Here is a 16,639-nt window from a genome sequence, read left to right as displayed (position 1 = left end):
ACACCTGAAACATTGTTAAACCATTGTTAAATTTAACACGTTTATAAATCCGAAACATCATTAAACCGTTGTAACTTTGACATATTTACACATCTGAAAGATTGTTAAATTAATATTTGTACTGTTAATACTATTATATTCACACATCCTGAAACATTATTAAACCAATATTAACGTCGTCAGCTCTAACGTATTTACACACCTGCATACATATTTATTTACGCATCCGAAACATTGTTAAACCACTATTAGTATTGTTAAATATATTATATTTACACACACACACATTGAGTCATTATTAAACCACTGTTAACATTATTAACTCTAACATATGTACACACCTGCGTCTTGTTAAACCGTTGTTAACATATTTCTTTACACGTCCAAAACATTGCTAATGTTGTTAAGCCTAATATTTGCAACTATTTACTATGAACATTAATGACGTTTCTCCAGTCCCACTGGAAGCATTTTTTACCTCAAGTCGTGCCAATTTTACGAACAAATAATCAACAGCAAGATAACAAAATGTAAATCTGGTTATTACTGTCTATATAAGATGTATACATACATGAATCATTGTCTATTCAGTGTGATTAAATTCATTGTTTATTTTTAAACTTTTCCGTGGTTTAAGAGCTATAAATAATCACATGATGGATGTCCTAACATCTATTGTCAACAATTAACGCTAAAATATTTATTTATTATAAAATATGAAGAACAAGAAACTTGTGTATAATCTTTCTTCTTGTGTCGCAATGTTTATGTGATGAGGTAATAACTAACAGTTTTAGTACATTTAATAACTATATCATAAAAACAAGTTTTAATGTTCTTTTGTTTTCATTTTTTCCACTTTTATCTTTCAGAAAGGTTTTAACGGTCCCTATAAATCAGCACAGCGAAGACCGTTAAATAAGATTCAAAGAGAAAAACATTGTCCGTGAAAATCTTTCAAACAAAATAAAATCATAAATATATTAAAAAAATTTTAAGCCTGTTGTTAGTAAAGCTCACATGAAACTTTAACGTTAAGATAAAAATCAAACTATATTTTCAGATTTACGTCGAAAATATTTATTTATTTATTTATAAACAAAAGTTTTGTTTATCTATTTATATCCAACCTTAATTTTTTTCTGTTCAAATAGATAGTCGATGTATAACTCAACTCGTGATATTAGTAGAGAACACTCACATCTGTAAATCGAAAGATTGCTCAGTTAATAAGACCTAATTTTATCAAAAGAAGAAAAAAATACTTTGGGAAAATTGATAAAAAAATTGATAGTACATCAGCATAATAATGAAGAAATGATTACCAAAACACGTAAAAATAGCGAATAGTTTCAAGAAGCCAAACTTAAAACTGTTCTTGGCATTTTGTATATTCTGGTTTAAAACGGCCTCCGACGAGTCAAAGTTCACTGATGACAGTAGAGTCTATAAAATAACTTGCAAAATAAACAAAAGGATAGTACTACCGTACAGTGTGGTTTCAGATCTCGTGTCATTGTTCATTCCTAAATATTTTTATTAGTTCTACTGTGTTGAAGAAATAATTTGAGTTCTCCAGTGATTATTGATTGGTTGAAATTAAATTCGTGGCTACTTGTGTGAACATATAATACTAGAGCCGATTTTTTAACTTCCTACGGACATCAGTAGTCTTTATGTTCCTTTACTCTGATTGAAAAAATAGTTTTGTTTGATGATTATAAGAATATCGAGTTCAAGATTAAAAAAGAATAATGACTAAATATATTAAGGACTAAGTATTTTAAATATTAAGAATATATCAAGTTAAACGTTAAGCAAGTCACAAAATTTTTGTTTTATATAAATATTTTATAATCACTTAAGTCTTAATATATCAAAATGAATTAAAAGGAATGAACAATTAATCTTGTATGAATAAATTTCACCGGCAATAAAGAAAAATTATTTTGAATATAAATAAGCAAAAAATAGCTCAGCTCATTACATTTTAAACCACCTTATAATTTGCACCCTGGTGTTGATTAACACCATTGTTTTGTAGCTATATTTATATAATTCTACTATTTATCTGTTTACTTACTTATTTTTCCTTTATGTCTATATATTCCATCTGGTGGAAAGAAGAATTATACTGGTTAATAAAATAAAAAAAAAGTTAAGTTCTTTTACAACAAATAACTACCACAGTGACTCACCGGTATGTCCGTGGTGAACATTGTTCAAGTAGGTTAGTGTATACTTTTGTGCTTAACTGCAAACAACAGACTAAACCGATGTTTTAATGTTATGGAAAACGATATATGCTACATTTAACCAGTTGATTAACAGAAACTTTTTGTTTTATTTTCCATAGGTTTATTTAACTCAAGGCGTAAGGCTATACCGAGGACATGTTTCTTAAGCCTAACAATCTAATTGTCATAATTTTGAAGTATTAAGAATAAAGTGTTCTTAATTTGTCGAACAGAAACAGGAAACGAAAGTTTAGTTCTTATTTTCACATATTTCGTTAATTCTACAATATTAAAATACTAATCATGCGTTAAATCACTGTTTTCTTAATCTTTTTTTAGCAATTTTGAAGTAAACTGAAACTAAGCTCTCAAAAACATTTTGTAACATTGGTGAACAAAGTTTAGACAACTTATATAGACCATAGCTTCTTTTGAAAATCAAACACATTGTTTTAAAAATACAGGAGAATTAGTAGGTTAATCTATCCTCTTTGAACTGGCTGTTTCCGATTTTGTCTAAAAAATCTAACAATATATATTTCGTTCAACGTTTTAAAATTTTTAATCTCTTCTCTTTTGTAGCCTCTTGGAGGATAAAGGCTAATATTGGAGAATTATAACTCTAGTATTCGAGGTTCTATTCATATCGTGGGCATAACATATGTAGCTTATTGAGCAGCTTTATGCTGATAATAAATATACGAAATCCGTTTTATAAATTTGGGTCATGTATTACAGTAGTGGCGCTATCTAGTGCATAAAAATAATACCGTTGTATCATATTCATGAACATAAAGAATATTTTCAAAATGGGTAATTCTTTATTTGTCATCAGTATCATTACTGTAGTAATACCATTGTTGTTAAAAATGTATTGGTATAACCATTATTAATACCATACTGACGTCACCATCACTAATACCATGTTGATTTTACTATTACTAATACCACATTAAAGTATTTAGTATTAATACCGTATTAAGGTTATATTTATCAATAACACGTTGAAGTTTTTCATACTGTTGCCCAAATAAGATTATAATTATCAATAATACCTTGAAGTCACGAGTATTAATAACGTACTAACGTTATAATTATCAATAATAAAATTACTAATACCATGCTGACGTCATGATTATCAGTGCCACCCGAATTCGTGGTTATTAATACCATACCGACGTCACCATTAATAATACCACGCTGAAGATATTAGCACATACTGATAATCATTTCGAATATTTACAATAACACTGCCTTATTGGTACAGAATAGAACATATTTATTTATGTATTTAAAAACGGCTGATATGGTTAGAGAAAGCACTATGTAGAGAAGCGAACAAGTGGATTTTCTCGTCATCACGGAGAACATATTTAAAACAAACTTTATTTTTTTAATAAATGATGTGCCTGTACCAGTAGGCAGAATATCAAGTAATTGTTGTTATTGGTTCTCGAAACTATGCGATGGGTTATAATAAAATCCTAATGTCTTGACATTCTTTTTCAGGTCTTCTTGTTTTGATGTATTTTTCCCAGTCACTGCTTGACGAACTTCAACAATGGTTCTCCAAGTACTGACTTTCAACTAAATGCCTATGTTTTGATGGCAATAGATTATAGGTCAAAATCATGGTCAAGAATGAACGTTTAACAAACCTTATGAAGTTTAACCATCTGGTGAGAAACGATCACACTGTTTATTTCTTTAACATTATGTTTTCCTGCGAAATTATCCCCCTGGTAGGACAGCGGTAAGTCTAAGAACTTACTAAAATTCGGGATTCAATTCCAGCATTGGATACAGCAGATAGCACACTGGCTTTGCTGTAAAACAAACATTCTATTATCAATGTGGTTAGTAATGAACGGGAATTTTAGGAAACCGTCAAAATCAATTCAAGACTTTGCTTCCTTGGATATATGTTTCACTACTTGATACTTTGATTCCTTATATACATGTTTCCTTATTCAAGGTATTTGTTCCTAATATATGTTTCCTTATTCGAGACTTTGATTCTTTGGATATTTTTTCTTATTCAAACCTGGCTTTCTTATCCAAGTTAACTTACTCAAGATCTTTATTCCTTGTATATGTTTCCTTATTCAAGACCTTCATCCTTGTATATGTTTCCTTATTCAAGACCTTCATCCTTGTATATGTTTCCTTGTTCAAGACCTTCATCCTTGTATGTCTTTCTTTATTCAAGAGCTTGGTTCCTGATATAAATGTCTTTATTCAAAAGCTTAGTTACTTGGTTTCTTTTGTGCGTTTCTTCTTCCAAAACTGAAAAACATAAAAATGATTATAACTGTGAACAGTAGTGTCCTTTATCGTAGCACTAAACATGGTTATAACTGTGAACAGTAGTATTCTTTATCGTAGCACTAAACGTGGTTATAACTGTGAACAGTGGTGTCCTTTATCGTAGTCTTTAAACATGGTTATAACTGTGAACAGTGGTGTCTTTTATCATACAACAAGAATGGTTATAACCTTTACTACAACGAACATCGAAACTGATAAAACTGAGTCGACCTTCAGCACAACCAACCTTGGCACTGATAACGCTGTTTCTACTTCTATTACAACCATCATTGAAATTGATAACATTGACTCAGGTTTTACTACAACCAATACTGAAAGTGGTAACATTTCTTTTACAGACACTAATTCCATTTCTGAAACTTGTTCAACTACAGATGTAACAAGTTATGTAACATCCACGTGTCTCACTAAACACATTTTTAGTACCATCAAATGACATCCTCCTCATGATAGCAAAGATAGTGGAGAAACAAACCTATGATATGTGGGAAAAGAGCAGGAACGTTCTACAAACACATAGGAATCATCAAGCCAAGCCTAACTTAAATACCTAAGAACAACTAGTCCTTAAAAAGCTTTAAAAGTAATTTAATTACCATAAAAAATCGAACAAATGTTAAGGTTTTGTAGTTTTTAGTAGAAATATTTACAAACAGAAAATATTTGATCACTTTAAAGAAGAGAATAAATTAAAAATTATTTACAGTAACATCACCAAGAAAAACTATATTAGTGATTACACTAAAACAATGAGACAAAAGCTAACTAGATTATTTATGAATTTACCAAACAAGTAACCTTTGTAAGAAAACACTGGATGGGTTTGAATCTTCTAATAGCTGCATTCCAGAATTATACAGTTTTCCAAAAGAACGTAAACCAGATGTGTCGCTAAAACTCATAATATCAGCTTATGGCAGTACCAATGAAAATCTGTATTGGCTTATGCATACAATTACTAAATGACATTACTATACATAGCACACGTAAACAATATGCAAGACCTGATATCGCAAATAAAAGACGTACGTCACTTAGTGATCAACAGAAATAGTCATTACACTGAATGTTGTGGTTCCCTATCTATCTATACAAACAGAAGATGGCATCAGTGCAGTGTGTGTGAATTCATGTCGAATCACATAAACAATTTGGAGGTGTACGGACTGGTAACACACACTGTCAACGAAATCTTGTATTTTGTTCTTCACAATGAATATTTTCGTTTTGACAACAAACTATATTACCCATTGAGACATCTCTGACATGTAGATATAGTTATTTATACCGTAATATTTATGCACGTATTTCTAAAAGGTAACGTCAAATACCAACCTGAACCTGATCTCTGGTTTAAATACATCGATGACGTGTTTGGATAATGGCACCATGATTTTCCTTCTTTAATCCAGTGTTTAGACTTTCTAAATTTCATAGACTCCAACGTACAATTCACCCTAAATCATTCAAATGACAAGAGAAGGATGGGTTTTCTTGACGTTTTCTTAAGGATCGACAGTGACAATAATATACAATGTATCCTGTTTCACAAACCCACAAGAAAACCTGTCTTATCATCATTCCAAAAAAGGTGCAATTGTTAGGGAATTAAACAGAATCGATTGCAAATTTAGTGAAACAAACCACAATACAACAATACACGTCCCAAACTAATACCACAATACAACAATACACGTCCCAACCTAATACCACAATACAACAATACACGTCCCAAACTAATACCACAATACAACAATACACGTCCCAAACTAATACCACAATACAACAATACACGTCCCAAACTAATACCACAATACAACAATACACGTCCCAAACTAATACCACAATACAACAATACACGTCCCAAACTAATACCACAATACAACAATACACGTCCCAAACTAATACCACAATACAACAATACACGTCCCAAACTAATACCACAATACAACAATACACGTCCCAAACTAATATTTCTTCCTCTGACCAACGAATGCCCACCTATTTACATCGCACTAATTTTCAAAGATTATGAAGCCCACAAATCAGCACAGCGCTTACAACATGGAAAAACAAATAAACAAGAAGGACTCAGCACAGCGCTTACAACATGGAAAAACAAATAAACAAGAAGGACAAAACCCAATTTTCCAAAATTAATACAAAAAGTTTATTTCTTTACACTTCTAATTGACGAAGCTATCTTCAAGAAGAAAAAACTATAAACAGGAAATCTGAACTGCCAATTAACGTTATAAAACGTCCAGATTCAACCCTGAAAAGTCAACTTTCAAAATCTCAGTGCATTACTCTACAATGTAATATAAGACAGCTGTCTTACAAAGACGTGTTTACAATCCAAAGATGTCTTGTCTCCAATGTTGTTGAACAGCTTATATTCATGTAACGTCTGCCATCATATCGACGTGAAGTTTCTGAGTATTTTTAACTAATCATGTACAAAATAAAAAAAATCTTCCCATCGAACAACTAGAACCACAGATAAATAGAGACAAACGATGGTGTCTATAATTTTATTTGTTTGTTTTTGAATTTCGCGCAAAGCTACTCGAGGGCTGTCTGCGGCAACCGTCCCTAATTTAGCAGTGTAAGACTAGAGGAAAGGCAGCTAGTCATCACCACCCATCGCTAACTCTTGGGCTACTCTTTTACCAACAAATAGTGGAACTGATAGCTACATTATAACGCCCCCACGCCTGAAATGGCGAGCATGTTTGGTGCGACGGGTATTCGAACCTGCGACCCTCAAATTACGAGTCGAACGCCTTATTCCACCTGGCCATGCTGGGCCTTCAACATGATTAACGGTCATTTTCGTAATATGCCCACAGCTGAATGTGCGGAAGTGATCCGTCTGGAATTCTGGACTATTCGACCTAAATCTAAACATTAGGCCGTGCCCTATCCAATGATATTTAATTTGTACAGCAAATTGTTACTCATTTGTTAGATCGGCGACAGCTATAGGCGTAACTTATCTAAGATCTGATAATAACAACAGGTAAATTTATATTATCACGAACAACCAAGTTGACGCCTCTTGCTCCAAAAATGAACGAGCTTTACAGTTGTTGTTCTATGGGTCACCTAAACTGGTAATGTGTACGTGTAATCTGTATTATAGAGTAGGATTAACATCAATACTAAAAAATGTCTATAAAACGTCTTTGTTGAGCAATTAAGATGATTTTTAATTGTTTATTACAGCTAAACGTGTTCTAATCTGTAACAATATTTTGTAATTATTTGTCCTATTTCTTATTTTAAGTGTTGTCAGCATTTTTTTTTTTTAGTTTTATATCGTAGTTTATATGTAGACTGTTTATAACAACGTGTTACGGTCTAAAGGAACGACAAATCTTCTCATTTGTTATTTACTTTTCTCAATATTTCGTAGTATTAAAAGTTAAACCTCAAGTATTCTCAGTTCGTAACCACTCGATCAGTTTCAGAAATTTCAACATCTTCCTCAGTCTTCAAATCGTTTCTGAAAGATCGCCATGACATAATTTGAATAACCATTGTTGACTTGCATTCAAAAAGAATTTTTTAAGCCTTGTAAAGTCAAATGGATATTAAACTTTTGAGATTTTTCTGGCAACATACACGTAGTATGATAAAAATGAAATCTTATGGATGATGAAGATATGATAAAAGAAAAATACGAGACGTAAATGACAAAAATGAGGAATATTTTTTTTACGTAAGACATAAAAAGTATGTGATTAAGCCATTCCATAGTGTTCCTTTTCACTTGGAATATAAAGTATATATCACTAACACATTATACTACTAATTTTCTCTCTACCTGTAAAATAAAGAGTGGATTGTTAATAAATTATTCCACTAGTGTTTATTTTCACGTAGGAGAGAAAATACCCATTTTGCTCCTATTTCCTTGAATATTCTTCATCTGTGTAACGTTTCGACACTGTATATGGTCTCATAATATCTTTTGAAGAGCACTGCGCTTGTCGTATCTCCAGAGATATCGTTCTGTGTTTACCACGTGAGTACTTGGAAATGAACTTTTCTAAAAATACGTTTCAATTAGTTAGCTGTAAGTAAAAAAGCTTAACTATGAAAAAAAGAGTAATAACCGGTACTAGATCCTTAGACGGTGAGTGGAAAGACACACAAATAACATGTGCGTTGATGCTTATATTTTCCTTTGTCTGTCGTTTATGAAAAGATAATGATAGTAACAAGGTATAAGATTACTGTTTGTTTTCTGCGCCTGTAGAAAGTCTTGATAAGAAGATAATTATTAATTAAACAAACATATTATAAGCTTTCAAGAAAAGATAATAGTATTATCGTTGTATCTTCTGTCTGGTGATTTGTTTACACAGTCAGACATTTGGTTCAAACGCTTAAAACATATTTGTAGATGTCAAAGGACTTGAGGTCAACAAAATCCTAAAAAATAAAGAAAAAAATTGTTATTAAAGCAAAACATGAAACCTTTGTTAGGTTTTAAAGTCGAGCAAGGAACATAAACTGTTTCATATTCAGTTGGTCACCAATTAGAGAACAACAAACTGTTTCATGTCCAAATGGTTACCAACTAAGGGACAACAAATTGTTTTTTGTCCAGTCTGTTATCAACTAAGGAACAACAAACTGTTTCATATTTAGTTGGTCACCAATTAGAGGACAACAAACTGTTTCATATTTAGTTAGTCACCAATTAGAGGACAACAAACTGTTTCATGTCCAAATGGTTACCAAAGACAATAAATTGTTTTTTGTCCAGTCTGTTACCAACTAAGGGACAACAAACTATTTCGTGCTCAGTTGGTTACCAACTAAGGGACAACAAACTGTTTCATGTCCAGATGGTTACTAAAAGACAACCTAATGATTCATGTTCAGTTGATTACCAAATAAGAAACAACAAAGTGTTTCATCACTTGTTGATTACCAACTAAGAGACAACAAACTATTTCATGTTCATTTGGTTACCATCTGAGGAACAACAAACTGTTTTATTTCCAAATGATTAACAGTTAAAAGACAACATAATGTTTCATGTCCAATTGGTTACTAACTGAGGGAAAATATAATATTTCATGACCAATTTGTTACCAACTAAGAGACAGCAAATTGTTTCATTTTCACGCTTTGCTTTCTTAAGGGGTGCATTCAGCTAGTATTAATTAACCAATCAGGAAAGTATCTTCCAAAAGGAACTATGGAAGAAATCACTTTATTTTAGTTTTTCTGTTATATACAGACATATGACAAAGTGATAATGGTAATTTGAATTTCTAACATGGTAAAGCACAACATAACGTTTCTTGTTCAGTTAGTTACCAACGAAAGGACAACAAACTCTTTCATGGTCAGTTGGTTACAAACTAAAGAACAACGTAATGTTTCATGTTCATATGGTTACTAACTAAGGGACAACATTGTTTTCTGTCCAGGTTGTTACCAATCTTGTATCATGAGGATTTTATGAAAGTCTTGTTCAGTTATGCCTGTTTATTTGACGAATAAGTTTCTAAAGTAAATAACATGACTCTTTTTGTGTTATAAAACAACATTTGTTGTGATCAGTAGCTCGCTGGCCACGTTCAGTACAGACAGAATAACAGCAGTTAGCACTGATAGAGTAATATCACTTAGTAATGACGCAGATATAATACTTAGTACCTATCTTTAATCACGCTTACTATTGATTCAGTAACCATTCTTGATACTAACCCACAGTGTTTAACAAACCTCAGGAAAAAATAATTTCAAAAACTGTATTATGTGACCTTTAGTTCGTCAGAAAGAAAGAAAAACACGCCTTTTTAAATCTAGGAATTAGTAAGTTAATATATTCTTAATGTTTTTTCAATTGTGAGATGTATCTATAGTTAAAACGTATGTTCTTTTCGTAACGAGCTTTGTATTTTAGGCTTAACACAAATATACCTACCTTCTAAAAACTGAATATTTCTCTAAAAAAGCAGCAAAAGCACATGTAATGAAAACGCTTTTTTGTTTCGTGTGACAAAATACATAAATATCGAGATGTTTATTCTTAGGATAAATATGTTTACTAAATATTATATGTAAGCGAGTGAGTAATACTTTTTTGTAAATTAAACCTTCAGTCATTTTAAAGTAGAATAAATTCCAAATATAAATACAAAATTTACTTACAGAATTAAACAAATCAAAAATATATTTCAGAAAGAAAGATTGAAAAGAGTGTATATAAGATATTGAATAAAGTTTTCATAATTTCTACCTTATTTGTTAAATTGTAAATTCTCTTCAGCAGTTCAGCGGTAATTTAATAAGCTTAAGACAATAAAAATCAAGTTTCTATACCCATGATGGCTAAAGCACAGATGACTCATCGTATAGATGCCTCTGTTCTTCTAAACTGATCATTCTATTAAAGGAATAATGAAATTAATCGTATTCCATATCTTATCTCTATCTATTAACGTTTGCTAACTGGTTCCGAAGCGGTTAGAAACAACCAATGAAGGGATCAGCTTTCTCTTTCTTCCACTAAGACAAACTTCTAGCCAATTGAATATGACTTCACCACACGTTAAATCATTTGTTTGTTTGTTTTTCATCTTCAAGAGTTTGGTAAACTAATCTGGAGTCTGGAGTTGGTAATAGGTATAAAAACAACACCAGGAGCGTCAACATTACCAGTAAAGCGTAAGTCGTCTCTTCAACAGCTGAAAGTGTTTGGTAAGTCAGGGTCTTGACCATTTTAGATACTTTGTCTAGTAGTGTTATTTAAGGATTTAACAGCAAAAGTTAAAGGCGGTATACATTTTTAAACGTTAAAATTAACAGAAAAAATGTTGAGTTCCTATCATTTTTAAATCTCATTTATCCGGATTAAGTTTTCTTAATATTTCCTAAGAATATTTAAATCATTTTTCCCTGGGTTTTATTTTGATAAAACTGTTATCTTTTATTAACGTTTGTCTTTCCTCCCCTTGTAATAGTAATCTAATCAAAACCACCTTAGATGTGAAAGAAAATGCGGTTATAAAAGAAATGAACGTGCAACTTAAAGTAGCTTTATAGCAAATATTCATTCGTTCGTTAACTAGGCTGCATAGTTCTATTTTAGCCACGGTTATGCCCTAAGCTGAACAAAAAGAAAGCTATGCCTGGCTACGTAATCAATGACTATTTGCTATAAAATTCTAATCAAAGCTATGGGTGTATCTACCAATTTTGATTTTCAAACAGTGTTGATAACCTCTTTTATAGTAACGTCAAAGAATCTAGACTGACGGTTTCTTGTCATCACCCGCATGCACTCGCTACAGCCATATGAAGCATCATTATTTACACCAATTGCTTAAGCTAATTTTACATGATACTAAACGCTATTTAATTAGCAGAATTTTATAAAATTGTTAAGTCTGTGCTTGAAATTTGGCAATGAAGAATAATCGTCCCTGGTATGATTCTTTAGAAAACTTGAATTAGAAACTGCTATTCTAGTTAGCTTGGCCTAACCAATACTTATGTATTTGAACGTCCTTTCACCTTATAGTTTTTTGCTCTTAGTGAGTCGTCTTTAATCCGAATGACAAAACTAAAACAAGTCCACTTTTACTCTTATATGAAACTGCAGAAAAAAAGTTTAGACCGATAGCTCACGTGACGTAGATATGCGCAAAAATGTTAAATTGAAGCGATTTTTGTTGAATAATTTTGCAAATGTAGTCTATATTTAAACCAAACTTGACATCTTAATGTATATTCTAAAAGTCAATCAGTGTAAGAAACTTGAGAAAAATCCATAAAAGTGCAGTAGGTCTTTCTATCACATAAAATATCCATGATTTTGGTGCGAAGAAAAAAAAGGAAGAATTCCAATCAAAATTTAATATTTTATTTTTGTGTATTTTTAATGGATCGTCTTGAAATTTGATAAGGAAAGTAAGAGTCCATCAGAACACATCAACTAGAAATATGTGATAATTTATATTGCCACAGTCCGAGCTACAAAAACTGGAAAATCGCTAAACTTGTTAAAATTGCAGAGTGTCTTGCAGGTTGTTTTAACTGCACAACACACTACAGTGTGTCTTTATTTACATTTTTCATCGTTTCAAAATTTTGTTAAATGTCTATGGCTTTTCTTTATATGTTTTAATATTTGAAATATGCAGTTTCATTTCTTTCTCTATCCCCCCAGTTAATAGGTGATATTTTAGAAGAAAGCAAGTTAATAAATGACCTGTTGGAACGAAGCAAGTTAATAGAAAACGGTTTTCAAGAATATATATCCAGTGTATATCATATTTGTATTAAACATCGATATTGAAAGCGAAATCCATTAATGATTCGTAAAGGAGCTACAGTAACGTAGTAGATAAATGAAATACCTGCACCAATTCTGGTCATCAATTTCTAATTGGGACGAATAAGTTGGAAACTTTACAAAGACGTACTTCTGTAATACATGTGTTGCTGTCAGGGTAAACTGTCCATTTTATGTAACTATATTCATAATTTATACAATGCTAACGTAATAATTTGTTTCAGGATTTTATATTCGTTCATTGTATATTGTGTTTGGTAATCACACACACACATATATATATAATATATACGCACACTCATATGACTATCACATTAGCTACGTTTATATACATTTATCTGTTTCGAATTTCTACTGTTTTAAAATCTATTTAAAACGATAATACTTTATTAAGCCACAATACCCATAAACTATCTTGATATGAGTTAACAAAAAAAAACATTTCTTGGTTAGTTCTGTACTTATAGTTTTTTTCTGTCTTTAAGAAGAACAATGGACAAATATTGTAAAGCCTTGACTCTCCTCGTAGCTGGAATTTGTTTTCTGTTGGTTACCTCGGCACAGGAAGTCAACACTGAGTAAGTACCAAGCTTTGCACCGTATGTCACGGTACTTTAGAAACAAGAACCGTTTTAATGGTACTTAAAACAAACAAATTGCTACCGCTAAATACGCTATTTTCCTTAAATTTGTATTAAAACAAATAACTAAACACATGTGTGCTTAGTTTCAGTTTTCATATAGTAGTTAATTAGCTGTTAGTTTTACATTTGTAAAGGTCTAGTTGACTTAAAATACTCTTCACTCACTGTTGCTTATTTCTATTGGATCTGTTTCATCAATTTGTGCTCAGTTTTATGCTGTTTTTTTTCCATATTTTTGTCCATCTTTTATTTCCACTGGATAGAAATAAAAATTACTTGATATCCAAATGAACACCTATCCTTTCAAGAACTGAAACGTGTTTGTTAACTCGTGTAGATGTGTCCAAGGTTTTCAATAAAGAAATGCCACAACTTCTGTTTAAATACGTCTTACAAATTGTTAAAATTGTCTAATATTGAAATATTAACTTGGACTTGAAATATTATTTGTATTAACGTTTTTGTTGTTTTAAAACATTAACATTGACACAACTCAACAAGTTGAAATCAAGATGGGGCAACAGTTTGTTTTAGGTGTTCTTCGTTTCCACTTTTACAATATTATTGTATCTTTTACGTTTCTTAACTCAGTCTTTTGAAAGATCTACTGACCAAAAAGAGGAAGCTTCAGTACATCAAATCCTTGGTTCAAGACGTGGACCACAGTTTGGAGTCCCTTCGGTAAGTTCCGAAGGAAATACAGCGAATTCTCTTATAGATTAAAATAAAAACTTATAATTATCAAAGAGCTTGTTAAGTTTAATTAAATAATGACAGCATTAACAATGCTTCAACCTTGATTTAACTAGAGACCTTATGTTAACACTTTTAACTTTCAGTTAACTTGTGTCTTTTATACAGAGCACATATTACGTTATTGTGTATTAAGTTAGGTTTGGTACACGGACCACAGATAGCAATACTGTGTATTAAGTGTTGTTTTGTTGCACGGGATACAGAAAGCATTCCTGTGGTCTCTTCAATTTGCCTGGGATGAACTGCGATGTCATAGATCTAAAAGACATCAGCCGGGAGCAGGACCACTGGGAGAACGGTATGAGACCTGGGAGACAACAGACACCTCGACACTTTAGTGTTCCTGCTGATGTTTCGTTTAAGACACATAATACACAAAGACGTTCATGCAAACTCGGCACTCCCGGCAACGACTGTATCCTGAAGGATGTACTGGGTGGACTGGACGACCAGGATATTTGGAAGGATGGCTTTGGACCCGGCAGGAAGTAAACGAAGCTTACCTGGAAGGAGCTCGTGACAAGTTAGTATCCACGTGAGAAACTATCTGGATAAATTTTTTTAGAAATATGTATGTCGTAACTACTGGAAGCTTGAGAATTAAGGTTCATAACCTGCTGACTATAAAATTGCCTGTGGCGTCGTTGGACCCTAGCGGATTTTAAACATATTTTTAAAACTAGTTGAATACTAAATTTCTTGGACATTTTTATTGGTCCTCGTAATGGAAGGGAACATAAAATTATCCAACAATATGAATTAGTAGTCTCCACCAATATGAAACGCTACAACAAAATGACTGTTATTTCAGAGTCATAAACTAAAGCATTAAATGTTGATTTTTATACTTTTAGGGTTAACTTCTTCATGAGGACAGTAGAGATAATTTATTGATCAGTATTATATGATAAAAGTTAAATTTATTGTAGTTTTCTTGTACCGACTGAATGATTATTGATTTATACTATTTTTATAATATATGTTTGATGATTTTATATTATTAACAATTATGAGAAAGCAATCATAGCTGTACAAAGCTTCTTCATCAAACGTCATATTACATATAACTCTGAGGTAACACAGCGGTACGTTTGGGGGGCCTATAACACTCAAAATCGGATTTTGATACCCGCTAATTACGGAGCTTTGTGCTCAAGAACGAAAACAAAACTAAATAAATCGTATCATATCGTAGAGAGTCTAACTATAATAGTGTAATGAAGTTATATTTGTTTCAGAACGTTTTTCCTGTTACTTGTTATAAATAACAAATACATTACTAAGAACGCCTACTTTCAGGAATGTTTTTTAGTTCGCCGTTATAAACGACTAGTTTTATATTTATTTTATTATTTTCTGATGTCATTACTTATTGTTTTTATATTTCACATGGTTTTAGGACGATGTCGACTTTCTGATCAGCACCGAACAAGGAACTATTTGTTTCTAATGTATTTCTACACCTTGTAGCCTTTGAACTTTTCAGCTTGAAAGTGTATTTTTTTTCATTTCGTAAAGCTTTTTTTATTTCTACTTCTGTTCCGAGTGTAATCTCTCAGATAAATTATTATTTCTTACTTGTTAAATAAAGTTCGTCAAGAAATGCTGTGAAGACTAGGTGTCGTATCGAAAGACACATACTGGACGTAACAGGCGACTCATAACTAGATATTGACATACGGCACCTACAAGCTAACGATTTTTAAGTTGTATTGACACACAGCTATAGTTATTCGCCAGCGGGTAATCTAATAATGTGTGTATATCAGCTGCTCATGAATTAGTTAAAAACATTATTACCAGCATTCTTTTACAAAGACATAATTTTACGTTTTTAGAACACATAACAAACTATCAAGTTGTCACTTAAATAACCTTGTAATTCTAGCGAGTTTCCCTAGTAGATATTTATTAAAAATTAATTTGGAAAACTATGAGCCTGAGCTTTGTCTATCGCCATAAAAACCTTTCTATTGAGTCACATATTAGCTTAAACATTAAACTACTATCTCCATAAACACTTATCTATTAACTCACATATTAGCTTAAACATTAAACTACTATCCCTATAAACAAATATCTATTGAGCTCTATTTAGGTATATTATTTTGAACATTTTATTATTATGCTTTTTAGTATAGAAATTATTTGCATTGTTATTTTAATATAAGTATTTAAGGTCCACCAAAGAGCTGCCCAAGCAGAGTGAGATAAAAATGGAATTATATAGCCGGAAATATCTTTACAAACCAGGATATGGATCACATAAAATATTCTAACCTTATAAGAAAGAAGTAACTGAGATATATTTAATTAGTCATATTCGTTAATTTGCTGGTTTTAGTTTAGAC

General features: G+C 31.6%; 1 protein-coding gene and 1 long non-coding RNA gene across 3 annotated transcripts; both read left to right on the top strand.

The window, feature by feature from the left end:
• The first annotated feature begins 7,612 nt into the window (after window positions 1-7,612).
• Window positions 7,613-8,597, top strand: LOC143235215 (uncharacterized). The gene is made up of 2 exons (XR_013018974.1): window positions 7,613-7,688; window positions 8,454-8,597. It is a non-coding gene; the product is annotated as an uncharacterized LOC143235215 (long non-coding RNA).
• A 2,580-nt stretch (window positions 8,598-11,177) lies between these two features.
• Window positions 11,178-15,894, top strand: LOC143235213 (uncharacterized). 2 transcript variants are annotated; one of them, XM_076473160.1, is made up of 5 exons: window positions 11,178-11,291; window positions 13,374-13,466; window positions 14,124-14,213; window positions 14,492-14,811; window positions 15,688-15,894. In XM_076473160.1, exons 2-4 carry the CDS (start codon window positions 13,381-13,383, stop codon window positions 14,778-14,780), a joined length of 465 nt encoding a protein of 154 aa, XP_076329275.1. In that variant the 5' UTR covers window positions 11,178-11,291; window positions 13,374-13,380; the 3' UTR covers window positions 14,781-14,811; window positions 15,688-15,894. The 2 variants fall into 2 exon arrangements, with proteins under 2 accessions (XP_076329275.1, XP_076329276.1); XM_076473161.1 differs by having other exon boundaries at window positions 11,180-11,291; window positions 13,377-13,466.
• The last annotated feature ends 745 nt before the right edge of the window (window positions 15,895-16,639 follow it).

This window comes from Tachypleus tridentatus, chromosome 12 (assembly GCF_004210375.1).
Source record: "Tachypleus tridentatus isolate NWPU-2018 chromosome 12, ASM421037v1, whole genome shotgun sequence".
In the NCBI taxonomy this organism is placed as follows: domain Eukaryota; kingdom Metazoa; phylum Arthropoda; class Merostomata; order Xiphosura; family Limulidae; genus Tachypleus; species Tachypleus tridentatus.
This window is presented reverse-complemented; position numbering and strand designations above follow the sequence as displayed.